The 24519-nt window shown below is 43.7% G+C and overlaps 2 protein-coding genes across 5 annotated transcripts in view; one reads left to right on the top strand and one right to left on the bottom strand.

Moving 5' to 3' along the window:
* Window positions 1-9127: 9127 nt before the first annotated feature.
* LOC137421807 (uncharacterized) overlaps window positions 9128-24519 on the top strand; it is a 155600-nt gene continuing 140208 nt past the window's right edge. For 2 of the 4 annotated variants that reach the window (XM_078773246.1, XM_078773249.1), the window contains exons 1-3: window positions 9128-9244; window positions 17869-17885; window positions 22045-22097. In XM_078773246.1, coding sequence (XP_078629372.1) covers window positions 9148-9244; window positions 17869-17885; window positions 22045-22097 — 167 coding nt within the window. In that variant the 5' untranslated portion in view covers window positions 9128-9147. The remainder of the gene's footprint in view (window positions 9245-17868; window positions 17886-22044; window positions 22098-24519) is intronic. The other 2 variants (XM_078773248.1, XM_078773247.1) reach the window with 2 other exon arrangements.
* On the bottom strand, window positions 9788-12601 carry LOC137428715 (uncharacterized). The gene is made up of 4 exons (XM_078773245.1): window positions 12357-12601; window positions 11752-11870; window positions 11220-11523; window positions 9788-11066 (listed from the first exon to the last, which is right to left on the bottom strand). The coding sequence occupies exons 1-4, from the start codon at window positions 12381-12383 to the stop codon at window positions 10764-10766; spliced, it is 753 nt and encodes a 250-aa protein (XP_078629371.1). The 5' UTR covers window positions 12384-12601; the 3' UTR covers window positions 9788-10763.

Genomic DNA, 24519 nt, shown 5'->3' with positions numbered 1-24519 from the left:
ATCAAAGGGAGATGGAATGCTAGAGTCATCCAGTGTGGAATTAGAAGAGAAAAGAGAACCAAAACGAGTTGCTTTATCATCTGTACGGAAAAGCAAAGGAAAGGATTGGCGAAGGAAAGGAAAGTTGTTGGAGATACTTTTAGCTAATGACCAGAAAGATCTTGGTGGAAGAAGATGAGAGGTTGTCACATTTATTTCGGAGAAAGGAATGCTTCTTCTCACGAATAACGTTTGCAATGATTTCTAGCAGATATGAATGCTGAATGTGAGTCGGAGGAAGCAGAGTTTGTCCATGTCCGATATGCCGCATCTCTTGCATGAATGGCTGCAGAGCAGGAAGTATTGAACCAAGAGTTGTTAGGAGAGATTGACTTGAAAGAGAAGGGGATATAAGCCTCCATTCCTGGAACAATAACTTCGGCTATACGTTCAGCAGAGATAGAGGCATTGCCTGAGGAGAGGCAGTAGTCTTTTCAGGGAAAGGCAGAAAAGAAGTTTCGTAAACCAGTCCAGTCAGGGCTATTTAAATGCCAATACTGGCATTTAGTCCGAGGAAAAGAAGTGGTGGCAAGTAAAGTGATGGTCACACGATTGTGGTCAGAAGAACCAAGTGTAGGTGAAATTGTGTAGCTGTAACGCAATGGATTGGAGGTAAAGAATCAAACAGCGATGAAGCTGATTCTGAGGGCCTTTCACTCTCTCACCAAAGGCAGGTTGGTGGTCTTTCTGCTTTCTACCGACTCCTCTCTGGCTTAGCTCCCCCAGCTCTGTCTGTGCTGTGTCCTCCAAATATTCTTGCAGGATGCACAAGAACTGTCAGCAACCCTCTTCTGGTGAAATTGCGAAAATCAAGACTCTCTGCTCACCTTCACTCTTTCATTCCTCTTTTTCCCGCCTCTGGAACAAACTCCCACACTCTCTTCAATCCCACTCCTCCCTCCAGGTCTTTAAAACAGCTGTTCACACCATCTCTTATCTTCCCCCATCCAAAACCTTGATCTTTTCTACCCCCCGTTATAATACACCCCAAATCCACCTCTTTCAATCTCCGACTTCATTCCTGAAATTCCTAGTAGTGTCTTTTTGTTTTATACCGTGTACCCCTTCTCCCTTCAGCCCTCTCCCTTCAAACAGATCTCCTGATATCCCTGTTCTCTACTGTTGTGCTTGTATCCCCATCTTGTCTCCCTCTCCCTTTATTGTTTTATGTGTCGGTTCGTTTTTTTGTGTTTAATGTGCTAATGTGTGTTTATTGTGCGAGCTCTTACACGAGCCTCGATCTTGTATACAAAAAAAAAACAACTTCCCCAACATCCATGTGGGATGATTCCAACCACTCCCTGGGGTGTACATTGAAGTCTCCGAAATCGAGGAATTCTGCTTGAGGGTATTCGGATGTCACGGCCTTATGGCAGTAATTCAGATAGTCAAAGAAAGCTGTAAAGTTTTTAGAGTTTGGAGAGCAGTGAGTGAAACAGAGAAAAATAGTGATGGTCGGGAGACAAATCTTGAGATCTGATCTGATCTTCTCTTCGCCTTCTATTTAATAATGCGCTGAAGCTTTCCCGTTGTTGTATATTTACCACGGGCTTCTGCTAGTTGAATCATACACTGTAGATCCCAAATTGCCTTTTTAACACTTTCAAAACCCTTCCATTTATCAGTATTTGGACAAAATGTTACGGTATTTTACATCATCATGACATCAAATTTGCCACTCACAGTCCCCTGCCCATTTCCTTGTTTCTCAAGACTGTGTGGGTTAAGGTGTTCTATGAACACTAGTTTTTAAGGCATTCGAACCAGACATCAGAATTCAACATACGGCACAAGACATGCTGAACACCTTTTTAATGAAATGTCGCTCGTCACAAAGCCACAGGCCACTCAATAAGTGTGGGCTGCATAAAGGAAAATATAAATATATATTTGCTTATCCAGTACAAGACTACAATGGCTACTATTGTGGTATTGCTTCATTCGACCACAATTTTACATGTACAACTCAACTGCATGACCAAAGAACTAGATTGTGCGTTATTGTCTTCAACAATTTACTTCACTTTTTTGCTAGTTTTCACACTGCCATACTTTTGCTTTCCATTTCACTTCCTTTCCTAGTTCTCTCCATATTCTTCTTGAGTTCCACACTCTTCTTCTTGCAGTATAAGTGCAGGCGAGTATTGATGAACTTCGTTAGCAGTCTGTGCTTCAGATTGTGGCATGTAGGCAGCTGGAAGTCTCTGGTTTGAAGTTCTGCTTTATCCACAAGTAGCTTTTTGACATTGGGCTTCTCCATGAGGCTACTCTCTGTATTACGAAACATAGCTTCAACTTGGAGTAGCATGTCATACACCTTGTCTGAAACCATAACGAGGCATCCTTTCTGGTATTCTTTAAACAGAGTGAGACCTGCTGATGGGTGAGCTACGTCATTGCGTCCAGTGGTCACCTCCTTTATGCACATATCACATGTCTTTTCGTTTTTCGTGACGCTGTGCACGCAGTACCCCACCAAATTGTAGAGGGAATCGTGCTCTGCCTGTGACAAATCCTGCACATTCTGCTTGTCAGAAAAGTGGATGATGCCAATTTGTGGGTCAGGTGGAACTCTCACTGGCTGATGGAGGAAATCTGTGAGGAACTCCCCATCATCCTGCAGAGAGCTGCTGGAACATGGAACAGTAAGGAACTGGGCACTGCTGATCATTTTTAAGGCATACTTGAATTCGAGAGGAGTTGGAGCAGCTTTCCTGAGTCGCACAACTGAGAAAAGATTTTCAAGGCAGTCCTGGGTCAGTCTCGATGTTAGCAGGAATTTATGCCCAGCATCCAGTAGCTCCTCTGAGATGTCTAGTACTGATGTTGTTGATAGTATGACGCCGGTTTGTATGGGCTTCCACTCTTCATTGCTTCCGATCTTCATATCTTTGAAGATCTTGATCACTCCTCGAAGGAATGTGACGTCTTCATTGTATTTGGAAGGATGCAACCTGCTGAGAGCCATCACAGGATGCCGACTAGTCATCAGTTCAAACCAGTGGTTCAATACTTCAATGAGCCATGCTGTGGTCAGGTCTTCATCACTTCGTCCTTCTTTGTTGACCAAGTACGTCAGTCCACAACTTACATCATGACTCGATACCCTTGTGGCATTTGACACCTTCATCTGGTCAAAATGTGTTGGTGTTGATACTGCCTTTGTTAGCTTGGGTGTCAATTGCAAGTCAAAGTCTTCCTGAAATTTTGCAAGGTCATGAAGCGGCTCCATGCTTATAACATTGGATTTCAGTCGATGTTCTTCCACTGTACTACCTGAGAGGGTGAAAACTTGTCCATTCACCAGAGCCGTTTTAATGTTCTTGAAAACATGGGGAACATCAGCCAAGAAATGGAGCCATTTGCCTGGAGCCTGTGGATGTGGTATTCTATTTACAGTTCTGCAATGCTTACCAGATACTATACCAAAACTCTTCCACATGGCACGGCTGGCACGACCCATGTCACTGGTTACAGCTGCCACATGAAGACCAATGTCAGCAGCACGTTGAATAATGTCAAGAACAATATCCTTGAAGACCGTGCCATCTGTAGAACTGCTGGTAAAATGGTATGCAACAGTCTGCTTCCAGCGGGTTGTGAGGCCTCCTGGCATAAACACAAGGGCACGGTCGGCAGTTCCGATGTGTTGTGGCAATGTGACATTGCCGAGCAAGTTCCCACTGCTGACATCAAACTCCACACTTGGATTAAGAGACATTTCTTCAAGGGTAAGACAGCACATCCGCTCTTCATCAAGCATCCCTTGCACTTTCAACTTCAGCAAACCAAACAACTTTCCCAGGACACCAGGTTGGAAAGGCACCATCTCCATCCTTCTCCGAAGAGCTCTTTCTGAGGGCAGTGGATACTGCTGTTGTAAGAGAAGCTTGTATCCTGATGAACCACAAGCAAATCTGAGCTGCAAGGCCTTCTTAACAGTGGCTGATGACCATTCCACTGCTCTCATTCCCCCTCGCGTCAGTGCTTGGAGCTGATCCCGTCCAAATAGCTGTGAAATCCTTGCCTCCTGCTTCACTTTGGCTTTCACAATTGTCGTACATTTTCCTCTAGTCTTATGAAGATCTGCTTTCAGTTGTTTGATACTGTCAGGTATCCTTGCATGTGGCCTTGCCTCCACATCGGCAGCTTGGATGATGTCTTCACCTTCTGTGGCACTTTCTTTCGCTATATGAGAAAATAAGTAAGAGAAGAGAAGGGGAGACAGAGAGAGATAAGTGTTTCCTATCAAATGATGTTTCCCTCCTCCCCCCCCCCCCACCCCCCAACAAAAAAACAACAGGATTATTTTACAGCGTTTCCAACTTACTTAGACTTGATGCATCATTTCAATCAAATTTATCAATATTTTCTATTCTCCGAAGCGAAAATGTTTCAATGGTAATTTCCTTTAAGGAAGCAAAATTATTTTCTATTAAAAAAGGAAAATTCAGTTTTTAACTTGAATGGCACTCGGTAGAGCACATACCACTGACCGGCTGAACAGTTTATTTTGTATCCCACTGATAGGCCGGATCTGGATTTGGACCTTAACCAAAATCTAATGAGCTTGTTCTTGTCACCTAACCAACTCAACTCGTCCACCAAGTTTTTTTTTTTTTTTTTTTTTTTTTTTTTTTTTTGGGAATATATTTGTCCTTTTCACACACCCTGTTTCATCGAAGAGGATTTCTCCACCAAGTTTCATCGAAATCTGTCCAACCTTTTGATATCCTGCTCTATATAGATTTTGGCCCTATCTCCCAATGGTGAAGAATCGCTTAAAAAAATATACTAGCTGGATCCGAAACCGGATCTTCACCAAAACCTAATCATTTCGTCAGTGTCTACCTATCTGCCGAATTTCGTTTGAGTCCGTCCACAACTTTTTGAGATATCTTGTTCACAGACAGACAAACAATCAAGAAATATGTCGTGCGAAAATATGTCGTGCATAGCACGACACTTGCGAAATCCCTAAAATAAGTTGTTGGCCGATGATGACCTCAAATCATTGGTGGTTGGATTCAGTGACCTGGTTTGCAAATCCTCTTCAAATTTCAAGTCAATCAGTTGAAAATTGAGGGTTTTAGAAATTTGGCCGATGTTGACCTCAAAGATACTTGGTGTTTTAATTTAGTGTTCAGATATGCAAATCCTCTTCAAATTTCAAGTCAATCAGTTGAAAATTGAGGGTTTTAGAAATTTGGCCGATGGTGACCTCAAAAATACTTGGTGTTTTAATTTAGTGTCCAGATATGCAAATCCTCTTCAAATTTCAAGTCAATCGTATGAAAATTGAGGATTTTAGAAACTTGGCCTATGTTGACCTTGTCACCTATGTGGACCTAAAAAATAACGGGGGGTTGAAATCAGTGACCAGATATGCAAGTGCTCTTCAAATTTCAAGTTAATCGGATAAAAATTGAGGATTTTAGAAATTTGGCCTGTGTTGACGTCAAAAATATTTGGTGGTTGAATTTGGTACCAGATATGCAAATCCTTTTAAAATTTCATGTCAATTGGATGAAAATTGAGGGTCTTAGAAATTGTGACATTTGGCTTATGACCTTTTGATCTTTTGATCAAAAGATCCCCAAATTCTTTGATCCCCAAAACAATAGGCTTCTTGCTTATGACCAACGCTACTGTTTGGTGAAGTTTTGTTAAAATCGGTTGAAAATTGTGACTTGTAGGTGACTGACAGACAAACAGAGACAGAATAGTGCACAAGACCAACCAACATACTTCAAAAATCTTCGATTTTCATAAGTAACAAACAGACAGGGGTGAAAATATAACCTCCATCCACCTTTGGTGGTAGATGCAATAAACTAGAACAGCACTTGGTGGAGCACATACCTTCTGAATGCACATACCTTCTTATGTTTTGAATCCCACTGATAGGCCAGATCTGCATCCAAACCTGAACCAAAATCTGATCAATTTGGCCAGGTCACCTCCCCAAACTCATCCACAAGTTTTGTCAAAATACATGCACAACTTTTTGAAATATCGTGTCACTATACATTGTTTTTGGTGGAGCGCACAGCTGTAAGGACGAAGGATGGGAACAGTGGTGAGTTTGAGGTGAAGGTGGGAGTGCATCAGGGTCGGTACTAAGTCCACTACTATTTGTAGCTGTGATGGAGGTGCTGGCTCAGAACGTAAAGGAGGGTTTACCGTGGGAGTTGTTGTATGCAGATGATCTGGTGTTGATTGCGGAAAGTATGGATGGACTGAAGGAAAAGATGAACACGTGGAAGGAATGTATGGAGACAAAAGGTCTGAAGGTGAATATCGGAAAGACGAAGGTGATGGCAAGTGGTAAAGCATGTGGTGAGGTGGAAAGAACTGGGAAGTGGCTCTGTGCTGTGTGTCGAAAGGGTGTCAGAGTGAATTCCATTCAGTGTACAATGTGTGCTGAATGGGTTCATCAAAAATGTAGTGGTCTGAGAGGGTCATTAACCAGTGTGGCAGCTACATTCAAATGTAAGGTGTGCACAGAGGGAGCTGCAGATGGAGGAAATGTTGAGTTGGATCTTGGAGGCGGCGTGAAGCTGGAAGGTGTGAAAACATTTTGCTACCTCGGAGACATGCTGAATGGAGAAGGTGGATCAGACTCGGCAACGGTTGCTCGAGTGAGATGTGCATGGAAGAAGTTTCGGGAATTGAGTGGCGTGCTGATGATGAGGGGAGTGTCGTTGAAGCTGAAGGGAAAGGTGTATGCTGCATGTGTGAGAGGTGTTATGATTTATGGGAGCGAGACATGGGCAATGAACGTAGAGCAGCAACGAAGGTTGGAAAGGGTGGAAATGCGAATGGTTCGACGGATGTGCGGAGTATCGTTGAGAGAGAGGAAGACAAATGATGAATTGCGAAAGATGATGGGAATAGAGCCTGTGATTGATGCTGTGAAGAGGAACAGGTTGAGATGGTTTGGTCATGTGTTGAGGAAGGATGAAAGTGACTGGTTGAGAAGAGTGATGGAAATGAATGTAGAAGGAAGTAGAAGACGGGGAAGACCGAGAAAGACTTTGCTAAAGATGGTGGAAGAAGAAATGCGGGCAAGGGGGTTAACAAGGAGAGATGCAGCAAATAGGGCAAAATGGAGAAGATTGTCATGGGGACCGCAAGGCTAACCCCTGCTCTAGCAGGGAAAATGGCCTTTAAAATGCATGTTGTTGTTGTTGTTATACATTGTTTTTGGCTTCATTTCTCGATGGTGAAGAATCACTTCAAAAAAATTCATATCTGGATTTTCATCAGAATCTAATCGATTCGTCCTCATCACGCACCCAACCTCTAGACCAACTTTCATCCAAGTCCGTCCACAACCTTTTGAGATATCCTGCCCGCAGACAAGGCAGGGATGAAATCATAACCTCCGTCCACCTTCAGTCACGGAGGTAATAAGTTAGGCCAATAAATACTCATTCTGAAAAACCCCTCAAGCACCAGGTACGTGAACAAGTAAATAAGTACACCTGGTTTGCAGACAGCATTGATATAATCTTTAGTTTTCTCTGGCCAGTGGTTCCTACATTTATTGACGACATATTTTAGATTTAAACTTTCAGTGGTGATGGTAGTTCGTTTCCAGCCTATGGCTGCATCATTTCCTGGGGTCGTGGCTGTGCCCCTATTGTGGTGACCCCTGTTACCTGTCATCTGGTAATCATTTTGCTGACCTCAGAAGGAGGACAGGCTGAGTCAACCCACCTGGTGTTAATTCAGCAGCCTGACAGGGGCTTGAACTCAGGACCCAAAGATCTCAAACAAGCCACCTTAACGGTTAAGCCAACACCAGACAACACGTTTAATGAAAGTTAAGTGAATACAAAATGATTGAGATTCCATGATACATACAAGCACCTGAACTGTCAATCAGTGGAACAGCAGAGTAGCTGTGATCTGGAAGGAAGTCCTCCTTGAGGGCCTTGTTATCCTTAGTAAAAGCAAAGTTTCGCTTCTTTGGACACTTCCTGGGCTTCGGAGAGCTGCGATGAGAGAAAATCGTGGGTACTGCGGAACACCTTAACTTCTTTTTCCCATCTGCTCGTCCATTCTCAAACTGGTGATGATCAAAATGTTCCTGCACGTGGAAGAAATAAATGATGGATTCAGTTGTTTGGAGGCAACAAACTTTCAATGCAACAAAGGGGTTTGTTACAATTAGACGAGGCTCAAGGCAAATGGATCCTGAATTAATCATGTCATGGACCATAACATGTTGCATGCTGGTAACCAATGTTAACTACAACACGTGGACCAATTCGAATAAATAAATAATCAAATGCGTTACAGACATCGGTCACGTGTTCACTTTTCAGCAAGTCTTAGTATTTACTAGAGTCCCTTCAGGGACTCTAGTGTTTACTTATCGCTGATGATTTTTGTCTGTTTACGGCAACTTCCAACTACAATATGATTATACAGCACCACACATGTACACATAGTATATACGGTTATACAACTCACCTGGCACAGAAACGACCCGGAAGTCGGTTTCCACCTCAAACGACGAACTTTATTTTCCCAAATCTTTCTCCTTCCGGCATCTGCAGGGAATCTGTACATCTTGAAACCCTTTTCTGATCTATTGGTGCATCCAATGGCACAGCACCCTGTCATTTAAAAAAATAATGGCGAGAGATCGTGCGCTCATTCAATGAGCTGTCGATGGAAACAAAATGGCGCCCATGAACCACGTGACCCGAAGACTTTGGGTTTGGGGCGCGTCACGTCGCTACTCCGAGGTGCCGCATCACGGAGGCACAAACCGTCTGCTCCGCGGCTCCGCCCCTCTCCCTACTTCCCAATCTACAACTGACGTCTGAGTTGTGAAATTTATTTTTCAATCAGTCAAAGCGAACGATTTGTTCGAAATAATATATGTGAAGTGAAATATTGAAAAGATAAGTTTGCCAAAGGATGTTCAGTGTGAACTTTGACCTCAACGGGAAGTGTTAAGTTAATAATGAATAGGAGCTTTCGATTAAACATGACATAATAGTTACTACACTCGAAAGGACAACAAAAGACAAACGTCGTTTACAAAACAGGAAAATAAACAAATTGTAGTTACCGCGCGGTGCATCACGGGAAATGACGTCACTGCGCTACGTATTTTTTAAAAATCGCGCAAACGTTGCAGCAGTTTGGGTCTCTCATGGCGGACGGCGGTTTTGTTATGGAGCCCCTGGTAAGAAAAGAAAAGATAAGATAAGATAAGATAAGACAAGATAAGACAAGTTTATAAACAAAGGTTTATTAGTCTTTATACCATCAGAGTGACATCGGTGTTTATGTGTCGGCGATTCGGTTTCGATCTGCTTTAGTTTTGTCTGAAACATTCATAACGTAGATTTTACCTCAGAATGTCGATGGATGGTATTGCGGTGTTTGTCAACAATGTCGGCATGATACTCGTGGTAGGTACACACGTGATAGTCGTGAGATACTCGTTGCTGTTCACCCTTCGTTGGAGCATTAGAGTAGGCACTACCACTAAAATTTCAAAGTTGTGGAAATGCTTGCTTTAAGTTATTATTTATGTCTATGGGAGCTTATGAACTCATAACTTTTGAATTTTTTTTAAAATCTCAATTAGTCTCCGAGATATTCAACTTTTAAGACTCGAATATAGCTCGTTAAGTGTACCTATTGTCTAATACATTAGTGATGTAATTGATTGTGTCCAAATTCAAGGATGATTACATAATAAATTAAAAAAATAGACATAGAGTTCAATCTGCTGCATTTATTAATGAAGACAACCATGTAAAACCATATATCAGCATTTTCGAAAATTTGTAAGGAGCATTTTGGTAATAAAGTCATTGACCTTGTGTACGACCTTGACCTGGATTTCTCAAGGTCAAACCCGAGTTACGCAATAGCGATATTGCCGAAATATTGGAAACTATACATCTTTGTTCATAATATTCACAGCTACATGTACCTTATGAAGTATTTAGCATGTTTAGGTTATTAAAGTCTAATGTACAATGTTTTTAGTTGCCAAGGTTTAATTATCAGTGACCTTGACCTATATTTTTCAAGGTCAAGCATGCAAAAATGCCACTATTTTGCTCCAAACGGCACAATTTCAGAACTACACAGTATAACAGGTATAATACAGGATTGTACAGTCTATTGCTATGTCCATATACTGTCAATAATCAACAGATCAAAGATTATGTTAATATGACCTTGACCTGGTTTTGTCAAGGTCATAGGCAAACCTGAAGCTACACCTGAAATTCATGTTTCCAAAGTCAAACTGATGGTTGGTCCGTAACCCCACACACACTGCTGTAGCAATCTCACACAAACTCCAGCTCCTTGAACAAGATGTCTGTGACAAATTGTTTGAACTGAACATCAAAGTCCACACAGTCATCAATGGTTTCTTCCATCTTCCAGTAGGATATGGTGAGGACTGTCCCTTTGCGCTTGGATTTCTGGACTAAGCCCTGGTAGCATACGTCTACACCGTCTTCGTCTGTCCAGGTATGCAACAGAACAAGTACTTGTTGACGACACTGGCTGGGTTTTCCAGGATTGGCAGTATGGCATCAACCACCTCTGTACTGGACTCTGGGAACAACTGCAGAAAGTTTTCTCTGGACACAACCTTGCCCACCAGAGGGCGCACTTTTGTTTCTGTTTTGTTTCGCAGGGTCTTGTCTCTCCTTTGCTTCATTTCATGTGTTCGGCGCTCAATTGCAGCTGTGATCTTGACGTCTCTCCTTCTTCAGTCGGCTCATTTCTTGAGCTCGTTTCATGGCATACGTCACAAGCTTCTGCAGCTCATCCTCTGCCTCTCCCTCAAGCCACAACATGGTCTTGTTTTTGGCAAACTTCACTTTGGACTCCACAAACTGTGTTGTTGCATTGGGTGCTCTCCGCACTTGGCTATCCACCATCCCCAAGACTTCCTCTGCGAAGATGTTGTGTGTTGGAGCACTGGCAGTTTGTGCGAGTACTTCTTCAGAGGGATCTGATAGGTCTCCATGCATGATCTGATTGTTCATTCGCTTTGGACACCATTTTGAGACTTTTTGCTTCAGTTCTTTGTTTTGACGTTGCAGGTTGTCAGTTGATGTCATCAAAGTCTGATTCTTTTTTGACAGATCCACCACCTCCCTTTCCTTTTGATCCAGCCTAGATCTCACAATGTTGAAGTCTGACAGTAGACCCTGGTAGTTGAGGTGTTCAACAGTTTCTTCAAATTTTGCACACTTGGAAGCAGGAGGCCGAACAGACGATGCTGTGTTGGAGACTTTGTGCTTGACAGTGAGACGCTGTGGAAGCACAAACTCTGTTGACATGAACACCTCCAGTTTGTGCTGGCCACCCTTCCTCTTCCGCTGTTTGAAGAGTGTGGAACGCTGTGCCGCCAGCCTGCTGATTGATGCCTGCAGGCTCTCTGGGAGCAGTTCTGACGTGACGAGGTGACGTGACGAGCAAATTCCTTGTCTGAAATTATATTATTAGTCTGAGTAGGGGTTATTCCATACACTTGACATTTTGTATCTGGGAATCAGGGTTAAAATACCATGCAATCTGGTGACAACTGGAACAGCAAAATTGTAGTCACTTATTTTGTTATCAATTGTGATTATTAACCTTCCTAGTTCTTGCCAAAGATGAGTCTTGTGACAACAGACTGAATAGTGTTCAACAATTCATACTCAATGTACAAACCTGAGGTCCTCCCAGAATTGGGTACGAGACTTCCGCTGGTGGATCAGTTGACACATGACACTATTGGTCTGCTGTGCTGGCTGCACTCTGGCTAAAGCCAGACATAACAGGGAAGTGACCTGCTGGTATTAAAGATGACAAAATGAATAAAATGCATGCCATATAGTCTACACTGTAGGTGTGTGTTGAACGGCTATGTAGTAGCACGTGGTCCAAAGCACATGGTCTTGTTTACCAACAAGTGGTCACGTGATCTTTCTTGATATTAATCAAGTTTGAAAATCGGCCAAATAATGGACCCCAAAGTCATCAAAAGTTTCAATAACGAACATATTTTTATGATTAAACAAAGAAAGGGAGCGGATGGCTTGCGCTTGTGCGAGATTTCAATGGATTAGAATGACCACTGTCGGAACACATAAATCAACATGGCACCCACGGCGAGCGAAACCCGATTTTGTACCGCGGGTTTCTCCTGCTGACCATTCCCATCCACCGGCAAAAATTACACTAACAGAACCGGAAATTATTCTAGTTTATGCTGGTATTAATTGTTTTCATGCTACTTTTCAAAATATGACAGTATTTCAACAATTGTCGCCTACCCCAGTTTTCTCCCTCCCGGCAGCCATTTTCAAATCCGGATGTTTGGGGTCGGAGGCTCATGGGAGTTTGGGAGAAAGGTTTTTAAACAGTTGACATTCGATTTATTAGTCATACTCACCGACAATGGTGACGAGCTTCATTTAAAACAAAGTTGCAACCGGCACATGTTAAAAAAAATGGCCGCCATTACCGCCGATGCGAATGCGTGTCACGATCGACTGCAGCGCCCCTGGCGAGCGTGGTAGTGCCTAATTAGAGGCGAAAAGTTAATGCCCAAAGCCAAACGCCCAATCTGAGTGGATTCCAAACATTTGTCTGCTAGGCCTCAAGAACTGGAATGAAGCACTCGCATGTACACAGTCACAGGTGACAGTGACAGTATTTCAGCGAATCGTACACTGGTGGACATACATGACATCTTGCAAACATCTGGGGTATTTTAAAGGGGGGGGGGGTGGGGTCAAGTCAAAGGTTGTGAAGGGGTGACTTTTTCGTATAAAATTTGCCGAGGTTCGTGGAAGAGCTGGAGCAGGCTGGAAATGGGGAAACACCACCAGCAGATTGAGAGTGAGGTTACGTGTGTGGTTGCGTTAGAGGTCCTCCCTATATGTTGGAATCGAACGATCTTTATCTGTGCCTAAAAGGGAGATTATATCACTTTATGATTTATTTTTGTTCCTCCACCAACAACAACATGCATTTTAAGGCCATTTTCCCTGCTAGAGCGGGGGTTAGCCTTGCGGTCCCCATGACAATCTTCTCCATCTTTCCCTATTTTCTGCATCTCTCCTTGTTAACCCCCTTGCCCGCATTTCTTCTTCCACCATCTTTAGCCAAGTCTTTCTCGGTCTTCCCCGTCCTCTACTTCCTTCTACATTCATTTCCATCACTCTTCTCAACCAGTCACTTTCATCCTTCCTCAACACATGACCAAACCATCTCAACCTGTTCCTCTTCACAACATCAATTACAGGCTCTATTCTCATCATCTTTCGCAATTCATCATTTGTCTTCCTCTCAACAATACTCCGCACATCCGTCGAACCATTCGCATTTCCACCCTTTCCAACCTTCGTTGCTGCTCTACGTTCATTACCCATGTCTCGCTCCCATAAATCATAACACTTCTCACACATGCAGCATACACCTTTCCCTTCAGCTTCAACGACACACCCCTCCTCATCAGCACACCAATCAGTTCCCGAAACTTCTTCCATGCACATCTCACTCTAGCAACCGTTGCCGAGTCTGATCCACCTTCTCCATTCAGCATGTCTCCGAGGTAGCAAAATGTTTTCACACCTTCCAGCTTCACGCCGTCTCCAAGATGCAACTCAACATTTCCTCCATCTGCAGCTCCCTCTGTGCACACCTTACACTTGAATGTATCTGCCTCACTGGTTAATGACCCTCTCAGGCCACTACATTTTTGATGAACCCACTCAGCGCACATTGTACATTGAATGGAGTTCACTCCGACACCCTTCCTGCACACAGCACAGGGCCACTTCCCAATTCTTTCCACCTCACCACATGCTTTACCACTTGCCATCACCTTCGTCTTTCCGATATTCACCTTTAGACCTTTTGTCTCCATACATTCCTTCCACTTGTTCATCTTTTCCTTCAGTACATCCATACTTTCCGCAATCAACACCAGATCATCTGCATACAACAACTCCCACGGTAAACCCTCCTTTACGTTCTGAGCCAGCACCTCCATCACAGCTACAAATAGTAGTGGACTTAGTACCGACCCCTGATGCACTCCCACCTTCACCTCAAACTCACCACTGTTCCCGTCCTTCGTCCTTACAGCTGTGCACGCTCTTTTGTACATTGCCATCACTACTCTGATCAACCATTCCTCCACTCCTAACTTTCTCATTGCCCATGTCAATACTTTGCGTGGAACCCTATCGAATGCTTTCTCCAGATCAACAAACCCAAGAAACAACTTCTTCCTCTTCTCCATGTACTTCTCCTGCAACTGCCTCACAATAAAGAGCGCGTCTGTCATTCCTCTTCCTGGCATAAATCCAAACTGCATTTCGTCGATCTTCACTTTCTTCCTTATCCTCCTCTCCAACACCCTTTCCAATACCTTCATTCCATGCTCCAATAACTTTATCGCTCGGTACGAGCCACACTCCAGAGGGTCACCTTTCCCCTTGTATAGAGGGACGAGGGTACTCGGTTCCCAATCCACTGGAATGCGGCCTTCTTTCACCACCAGATTACAGATCTCTGTCATTCTCTTCACACCCCAACTTCCTGCTGCCTTCAACATATCTCCCACAACTCCCGTCGGCCCTCCCGCTTTTCTACTCTTCATTGCTTTTATCGGTTCCTCAACTTCCTTCTCAAGAAGCCAGGCTTGATTCTTCTGTTCCTCCAACGTAGCTGAATAATCATACAATGAGCCAGGCTTGATTTAACCTTCAAACATATCATAGAAACCATTCATGCCAGATGCGCACACCATTCATGTCAGATGTGCACACCATTCTTGCCAGATGCGCACACCATTCATGCCAGATGCGCACACCATTCATGTCAGATGCGCACACCATTCATGTCAGATGCGCACACCATTCATGTCAGATGCGCACACCATTCATGTCAGATGCGCACACCATTCATGCCAGATGCGCACACCATTCATGCCAGATGCGCACACCATTCATGCCAGATGCGCACACCATTCATGCCAGATGCGCACACCATTCATGCCAGATGCGCACACCATTCATGCCAGATGCGCACACCATTCATGCCAGATGCGCACACCATTCATGCCAGATGCGCACACCATTCATGCCAGATGCGCACACCATTCATGCCAGATGCGCACACCATTCATGCCAGACGCGCACACCATTCATGCCAGACGCGCACACCATTCATGCCAGACGCGCACACCATTCATGCCAGACGCGCACACCATTCATGCCAGACGCGCACACCATTCATGCCAGACGCGCACACCATTCATGCCAGACGCGCACACCATTCATGCCAGACGCGCACACCATTCATGCCAGACGCGCACACCATTCATGCCAGACGCGCACACCATTCATGCCAGATGCGCACACCATTCAGGCCAGATGCGCACCCCATTCATGCCAGATGCGCACCCCATTCATGCCAGATGTGCACCCCATTCATGCCAGATGCGCACCCCATTCATGCCAGATGCGCACCCCATTCATGCCAGATGCGCACCCCATTCATGCCAGATGCGCACCCCATTCATGCCAGATGCGCACCCCATTCATGCCAGATGCGCACCCCATTCATGCCAGATGCGCACCCCATTCATGCCAGATGCGCACACCATTCATGCCAGATGCGCACACCATTCATGCCAGATGCGCACACCATTCATGCCAGATGCGCACACCATTCATGCCAGATGCGCACACCATTCATGCCAGATGCGCACACCATTCATGCTAGATGCACACTCCATTCATGCCAGATGCGCACACCATTCATGCCAGATGCGCACTCCATTCATGCCAGATGTGCACTCCATTCATGCCAGATGCGCACACCTCCAAGAGAGCAGACAGTTAGAAAAGATAACAATTGTGAATGAAAAAATAGAAAGAGCTTGAGAAGATTGATTGAGTGATTGATTTAGTGCTCTGCTTAAAGGCAAAGGTGATGCTGGGGTGTTTGCCATTGCCTTTCCAGCAGTTAGGCAGGAATTTGTAATTTATTCAGGATAACGGTCTAATCTCGCCTACTCTTGGTGAAGGACAACGTGGGATCGATCCGAGGGACGGCGCATAATGACGAATCGCTCTGCCTGTGAAGCACTGGCATGACTTCCAGTATGTCTGTCTATCCTTGCCTTGTGCGGTGGGCTGTGCACAGCGAGTGGCCTGTCTGTTATGCCGGCCCAGTGTGCATATGATTAACACTGTTAATCTGCAATTTATCGAACTTTCCCTGAATCAAAGATAATGATTAGATTATTTATTTTATTAATTATTCTGTTAATGCAACATATTATGTCCACAAAGTAAATTTAGAGGTAGTGGATGAATGGAAACAAAATGGCGTACATGGCCCACGTGACCAGAATTTTCGAGACACATGCAGGGGTCCCAGCCCTCCTATTTTTCCTATTTATTCCTACTTTTTAATAGGATCCTATAAATCTCCTATTTTTTGGTGGAAATTCCTATTTTTCCTATTTTTTAACCCTCAATGTTCCAAAATTTAAATTGATATATTAATTAGTAGAATTTCTGTATCTAAGCGTCAGAACAGACGTTCCTATACCAATCGTCAGCCATGGAATTGCTTTCTGGGTCCATAATCGCAAGACAAATTTCCAAAACGACTTTAAGCTCAAATCCCCGAAGAACATATGTCTCTTTGTCTTTTTCTCGAAAACCGTTTGTTCGATCGATTTCACAAGTGGTGAGTGCATTTTTGAGGACTCAACAAAGTGCAGTGTTGAGGAAAAATTGAGTATGCAGTGATGACGTCACAAATAAATACTGTACGAAGTGGAGGCATGTCGTTTACACCATGGTGTAAAGTACGTGTTGTTATTGATCTCGACTGGAAATGATATGTATATCTTATGTATATTATGTTATTGTTATTTTTGACTTTGTCCTAATATTAAGTATATCCTTCCAAACAATTGTTTTACCTTTATGATTCGTGCTTCATGCTATTCAGTAACAGAATTATTAAAGATAAAATGAGATGAAAATAATATAACTATGTTTATCACGCATTTCTCTTGGATTATCTCATATACTTTGTGAAGAATGACTGAATGATACCTTGACCATTATCATTGTCCTTTGTCTTATTTCAAAAGTTCAGCTGAGCTCAATTTTTAAGGTTTGTACTTTACTTAGAGTAACAAAACCAACTGTGAACTTTGCGGTTATTCAGTTATTACTAACAACCTTTCCCTAAAGATTCTACCTGAAATTGAACTTTTCTACTAATTTGCTAAACATTGACATTTGATACTACATGTTTAACTCAATCTTTCGCTTATTACAATGAGATTGTATTTTGCCTAAAACTAATAGTATTTGCCTATTTGGCAAAGAACTAATTCAATCGACAATTCACACATTTCATCATTTAATTGCAGATAATAAAGAAGGACCACGACACAAAATAGGGATTACAACTTAATTCTGTATACTTTCGTGTGGTAGTTGCATATTCAGCTTTTAACAAAATTACAGTAGAATTAAAATTTACATACGCAATGCTGCACAATAGGTAATGCAAGCAATGTAGGACAATAAAAAAACAAACAAACAAAAAACAATAAAGACTGTTAAAGTCTTGTTGTTTCATAATCTTCTGAAGATAGTACAACAACAATACCAAAGATACATAATTGAATTGTCATCGCTTAGCTTGAACTCAGATTAGTGTTCAAGCTATTCAGCAGTGGAGAAAATGCAATTATCGGGTGGTAAACATGTTAGGACATGTTATTTATCATCTTTCTTGTTTCAGGTATAATCTGCAGACCGGTAAGAAATTTGTTGATTTGCCTTTAAATTACTTTGTTTGTTCTCATTATTTTACTAACTTATGTTTCAGTTTTGAAAAAAAAAACTGTTTGGTTCACAGTTCTTTCCACTTCATGCGTTAACAGGTTAGGATTTTCTATGCTAATTCATTTAATCTTATCTCATATTTGTTTTCTTTTTGACAGGTATACTCCCAGCAGTATAATGCCTGGTGGGAGAACTAAATTTAACCCAGAGTGGTTGAAAAGTGGACATGGATGTAGGCTTTCTGACTGGTGTCAGCCTAGCAAGTCCTCAGTGTTCTCAGCTTACTGCTCGTTGTGCCATTCGGAAGTGAGGTGTGACAATCAGGGTGTGAAACAACTGACACAACATGCCCAAAACAAAGGGCACCTGAAGCGTGCGAAGGAACTGCTGGGTGGGTCACAGACGTTGCTGACATTCGTTCAACCATCAACTTCATCTGCTTCAGCATCAGGGTCAGCTTCTACAGATGAGCCAAGTCGTGCAGCTTTAGTCTGTATGTCCAAAAAAGACGCTATTACAAAAGCAGAACTTCTATGGACATTGAAAGTTGTTCGTTCGAATCTGAGCTACTCTTCCTGTGACGGTTTGAAGGATCTTCTGCAGGCAATGTTTCCTGGTGCCCGGATGGTTTCTCAATGAGCTCATCGAAAGTTTCATATCTCATTAGCGAAGCCACAGGTCCTTATTTTCAGGACATGATAGTCACTGATGTTAAGAATTCAGCTTCTGGCTTCAGCCTCATGTATGATGAAACCACCAATAAACAGAACTTGAAGCAACTAGAAATCCGTGTACGGTATTGGTCTGATGCCGAGGAACAGATATTAGTATTTCACCTCAAAACTTACCTCATGGGTCATGCAACTGGAGAAGATTTGTCCAGGAAAATAATCTCTGCCTTGGATGAATCGAAACTGCAGCTTCAGGATATTATCATGCTCGGCAGTGATGGGCCTAATGTGAGCACCACTGTGTGGAGACAGATTGACAAAGCCATTCTCGACAACAGGGGCCCTGGTCTCCTTGATGTAGGGACATGTACTCTCCATACAGTACACAATGCTTTTGCCAAAGGACTTGCAGAGTACTGTGGAAACCTAACTGAGCTTGCAGTGGACATTTTCTACTGGTTCAAAGGCTCTGCTGCTAGATCTGTTGATTTTCAAGACATTCAGCATAAATTGGGTGCTGTTCCAAAAAAGCCTTTGAAGCATGTCGAGTGCAGGTGGTTGACACTGGGACCTGCAGTGGAGCGGCTGATAGAGATCTGGGAATCTCTCAAAGAGTATTTCTTGGTATTTCTTCCAAAGCAGCAGCCAAAGGACATGTTTAAACCCAGGTACAAAAGAATCAAAACAGAACTACAGCGACCGGAAATAAAAGCTCAACTGCATTTCCTGAAGTTCTTGGCAGCAACATTTGCAGAGTTCCTCACCTTCTTCCAGTCAGAGCAACCACTTGTGCACATTCTATATGACAAACTCCATGACCTGCTCAAAAAACTGATCAGAAGAATTATGAAGACTCCTTCAGTTGATGCTGTGAAAGACATCTCAAACCTTGATGTTTCCATTGTTGCAAACCAGCTGGAGAATGAATCCATGGGTGTGGGAGAGGATACCCGACGGTGTATCGCTAAGTTGAAAGTCTCTGAGAGGGAAAGGATGTATCTTGGGATGAGGAAGTGCTACCAGGCAGCCATAGTACACCTACAAAAGAAGCTTCCATTGACAAACAAAATCCTGAAGAATGCCAGATGTGAGCAGCCACAAAACAGGACTGCTGCATGGTCTCTTGAATCAGCCAAGAGCCTGTCCAGACAGCTGAAGAGGAATATTGACAGTGACAGCATTGCAGATGAATGGAAGGTGTACCAAGAGGAAGCCATTCCTACTGACTGGTCCCAGGAAACACAGGAGAATGAAGAAGAAGTCTGCATGAAGAGAGTGGACAGTTACTGGAGAAAAGTGTTGGCTTTAAAAGGCTGTACGGGAAACTGTAAATTCCCCCAAGTGAGACAAATGATAAGGATTGTCCTTGCACTGTCTCACGGAAACAGTGACGTGGAACGCGCGTTCTCAATCAGTGGGAAAAGTGTCACCAAGGAGAGAGTTAGTCTGAGCGAGGCATCAATCAATGGTCTCCGTGCAACAATGGATGGCATGAGATTGTATGGTGACCGGCCCGAAATGGTCCCAGTCACAAAGGGACTCCTCTCGTTAGGACGTTCTGCTCACATGCACTATATGCAGAGACTTGAAGAAGAACGAAAAGCCAAGGAAGATGAACAGAAAGCCAGGGAGAAAACCAGGCAAGAGAAAGAAGAAAGAGAGAGAACAGCTAAGATTGCTGTAGAGAAGGCAGCGGAGCTGTCTCGTAAGAGCGAGGACTTGAAGAAAACAGAGAAATCTCTGGCAGCAAAAGAGTCATCTCAGCAGATGTCACTGACTGTTAGCAACAGTCTGCTTGATCAAGCAAATAAAAAGCTTAAGGTGGCGCTTAAGAAAGGTGACATGACTGAAATTGCAGTAGCTCAGGCCATGCTTGAGTCTGCTCAGAAAAAGATTCAAGAGACACAGACTCGTATGGTGGAAACCAGGGAGGCGCAGAGAAAAGTGGAGAAGAAAAAGCAGACTTTGATAGAGTCCATGGTGGCTGCCAAAAAGAAGAAGTCATAGTTTTTGTTGTCGATGTTAAGACGGGTGGGCCCAAGTTCATTGGGGGTGTGTCCATGCCCATACATGTACATGTATTTGCATAAATCTTGCAGCAATAAAGCTACCGATGTTGTTCCAATGCTGAAATCTGTGCTATTACTTCCTAGTTTTTTCCTATTAAACTCCTATTTTTTGTGATCAGAATTCCTATTTTTCCTATTATTTTGTCAATCAAAGTGGCTGGGACCCCTGCACATGTCATAAATCTGTATATACAGTGATCCTTGGTTGGGGTCAGGGGAGAGAATGACACATGGGGGTGAATAAGCTTCACACAAGTTAAATGAAACCCAGGAAGAAGTAGAGGATGGGGAAATCAACATAAAAGCACTTGTTATTTATTTTAGTGTTTCCCATGTTGAGTGAATGTGTTTGTTAAAGAGATTTACAATGTCATTTGAAATCGCCTTTCTCTTTGATTACGAGAGTTTCATATAATTTATTCTTTGATTACAAGATTACAAGAGAAGTGAGATCTTGATCGGTGGTCGGTAAACCAGGTGAAGTCGGATGGCAATGGACCTGTATCTTGAAAACCGTTTGACTTGTTGGCCTGACGTTTAGGCTCAAAATCCATTTGTTGAACCATTACAAACAACAACAACAACAACATGCATTTTAAGGCCATTTTCCCTGCTTGAGCGGGGGTTAGCCTTGCGGTCCCCATGACAATCTTCTCCATTTTGCCCTATTTTCTGCATCTCCCCTTGTTGACACCCTTGCCCGCATTTCTTCTTCCACCACCTTCAGCCAAGTCTTTCTCGGTCTTCCCCGTCCTCTACTTCCTTCTACATTCATTTCCATCACTCTTCTCAACCAGTCACTTTCATCCTTCCTCAACACATGACCAAACCATCTCAACCTGTTCCTCTTCACAGCATCCATCACAGGCTCTATTCCCATCATCTTTCGCAATTCATCATTTGTCTTCCTCTCTCTCAACGATACTCCGCACATCCACCGAACCATTCGCATTTCCACCCTTTCCAGCCTTCGTTGCTGCTCTACGTTCATTACCCATTGTCTTGCTCCCTTCAGCTTCAACAACACTCCCCTCCTCGTCAGTACGCCACTCAGTTCCTGAAACTTCTTCCATGCACATCTCACTCTAGCAACCGTTGCCGAGTCTGATCCACCTTCTCCATTCAGCATGTCTCCGAGGTAGCAAAATGTTTTCACACCTTCCAGCTTCACGCCGTCTCCAAGATCCAACTCAACATTTCCTCCATCTGCAGCTCCCTCTGTGCACACCTTACACTTCAATGTAGCTGCCACACTGGTTAATGACCCTCTCAGACCACTACATTTTTGATGAACCCATTACAAATGTAGGAAATTTATTTGAGTGGGTGTCCAACATCGTATTTTATTGCTGACAGTATTTTTTTTTTTGTTGTCCAAACCCATTTGTCCAGGCAAAGCCCAAACCTCTTTGGAGGGAAATGTACTGTGACCCACGAAAAGGAAGGTGAGTTTTGTGATCGAATACAAATCGAGCTTTTCCGAAAGTTTATTTTTGTTTTATGTAAATCGGTAACATTTTCTTCCTTACTAATTTTGTTGTTGAGATGACAAAAAACAATGTAAAAAACAATATAATTTCTTCGAAAAATTTGTGCTTTCATTAGCATTGATTTAGGATACAATTCATTTGCCTCTGATTCTGCAGTTTGTGCTCAGTCTTATCTTGAGATTGTGTTATCACTCACTCATCCTCTTTGTCCCAATGGGACATAAGGCTGCTTCAAGCTTTTGCTATTTATTTCTATCCTGAGCTACATTCTGTGCCTCACACCATGATAGGCCCATCTCCTCCAGATCAGCTCCCATAGTCCTATGCCAAGTTGGTTTGGCCTGCCAGGTTTCCCCCTTCCTGGCAGTGTCCATCCCAAAGCAACATTTGGGATTCGGTCATGGGACATTCTAAGCACGTGGCCAAGCCATTGGAGGCGGCGACACTTACTTTCAAGGGCAATGCTGGGGCAACCGTTTTTTTTTCTTTTCGTCATGCAAGTGTTTGTTGTACACCGCTCCTTTCCTATGCCATCTCCAGGCGCTGCATGACGTCATTGCCGGGCACCGAAGAGGGCCCAGAAATGATGCGCGCTGAAAGAGAGAACTCAATTTTCACTCCTGTTTCTTGTTGTACACCGCACCTTTCCTATGCCATCTCAAGGCAACTATTGCCTTGTATATGGGGGGGAATAAGAAAAAGGGAATAAAACACAAAGGGAATAAGAAAACGAAATAAAGAGATATAAAATAAATATAAAATATGGAAGATGGACTAAACAGCAAAATGGCTAGGAATTTGAATTGCACATGGTACAAATGACCTTTTGAAAATGTTCTTCTTCATCCTCCTTACACGAAAGCGTCTTTGAAAAAGCCGTTCAAGAAATGATTTTCATCAGGACACACCTGCACCGCCTTCCTTTTCAATGCTCGCAGGTATAGAGACTCCAGACTGGTTGAAGGCCCACCTACAGCTTTAAATGCCAGTGTAATGACCTTTCTCAATCGTGACTTATTCCACACATTAAGATAACTGTTCCAACTACCGACTACAACTGTTCAACAACAACGACTGTTCCAACTACAACAACAACATTAAGATAACTACCGACTCCTCTCCGGCCTTGCCCCCCCCCCCCCCCCCCCCAGCTCTCTCTGGGCACTGTCCCCCAAATATTCCTGCAGGTCGCACAAGATCTGCCTGCAACCCTCTTATGGTTAAACTGCCAAAATCAAGACTCTCTGCTCACCTTCACTCCTTCATTCCTCTTTTCTCCCGCCTCTGGAACAAACTCCCCCACTCTCTTCAATCCCACTCCTCCCTCCAGGTCTTTAAAACAGTTGTTCACCACCATCTCTTATCTTCCCCCATCCAAAAGCTTGATCTTTTCTACCCCCACTAATTTCATCCCAAATCCACTTTTTTGAAATACCAACTTCTGTCCGGGATGTCCTTGGTGTCCTTGTGTTTTATACTTCTCCCACCCCCCCCCCCCTTCCCACACCTCCTCCCCCCAAGCCCTCTCCCTCCCACACATCTCCCGATGTCCCTGCTCTCAAAAGTTGTGTTTGTGTGCTTCCCCTTCTCTCCCCATCTTGTCTACCGCTCCCTCTTTTTATATATTTGGTTTGTCTGTTTGATTTGTTTGTGAAATAAATGTTAGCTCTTTCACGAGCCTCGATTCTGTATACAAAAAAAAAAAAAAAAGGCTCTGCATTACGTCATTGCCGGGCACCGAAGGGGCTCGGCAATGACGCACGCTGAAAGGGAGTACTCAGTTTTCACTCTGGTTGTTTGTTGTACACTGCACCTTTCCTATGCCATCTCCAGGCGCTGCATATCGTTATTGCCGGGCACCGAAGGGGCTCGGCAATGACGCACACTGAAAGGGAGTACTCAGTTTTCACTCTGGTTGTTGTACACCGCACCTTTCCTATGCCATCCCCAGGTGCTGCATAACGTCATTGCTGGGCACCGAAGGGGGCTCGGCAATGACGCACGCTGAAAGGGAGTACTCAGTTTTCACTCTGGTTGTTTGTTGTACACTGCACCTTTCCTATGCCATCTCCAGGCGCTGCATATCGTTATTGCCGGGCACCGAAGGGGCTCGGCAGTGACGCACGCTGAAAGGGAGTACTCAGTTTTCACTCTGGTTGTTGTACACCGCACCTTTCCTATGCCATCCCCAGGTGCTGCATAATGTCATTGCTGGGCACCGAAGGGGGCTCGGCAGTGACGCACGCTGAAAGGGAGTACTCAGTTTTCACTCTGGTTGTTGTACACCGCACCTTTCCTATGCCATCCCCAGGTGCTGCATAACGTCATTGCTGGGCACCGAAGGGGGCTCGGCAGTGACGCACGCTGAAAGGGAGTA

The sequence above is a fragment of the Myxine glutinosa genome, chromosome 2 (genome assembly GCF_964187855.1).
Source record: "Myxine glutinosa chromosome 2, kmMyxGlut1.1, whole genome shotgun sequence".
Classification (NCBI taxonomy): domain Eukaryota; kingdom Metazoa; phylum Chordata; class Myxini; order Myxiniformes; family Myxinidae; genus Myxine; species Myxine glutinosa.
This window is presented reverse-complemented; position numbering and strand designations above follow the sequence as displayed.

Excerpts from the sequence above, each read along its gene's own strand:
- LOC137428715 (XM_078773245.1), bottom strand. The coding sequence starts at position 12,383 with ATGGCTGCCGGGAGGGAGAAAACTGGG. Across the intron at positions 11,871-12,356 it reads CCGGGAGGGAGAAAACTGGG|GTCACTTCCCTGTTATGTCT; the intron begins GTAGGCGACAAT and ends TAATACCAGCAG. Across the intron at positions 11,067-11,219 it reads TACTGTCAGACTTCAACATT|ATCATGCATGGAGACCTATC; the intron begins GTGAGATCTAGG and ends ATGAACAATCAG.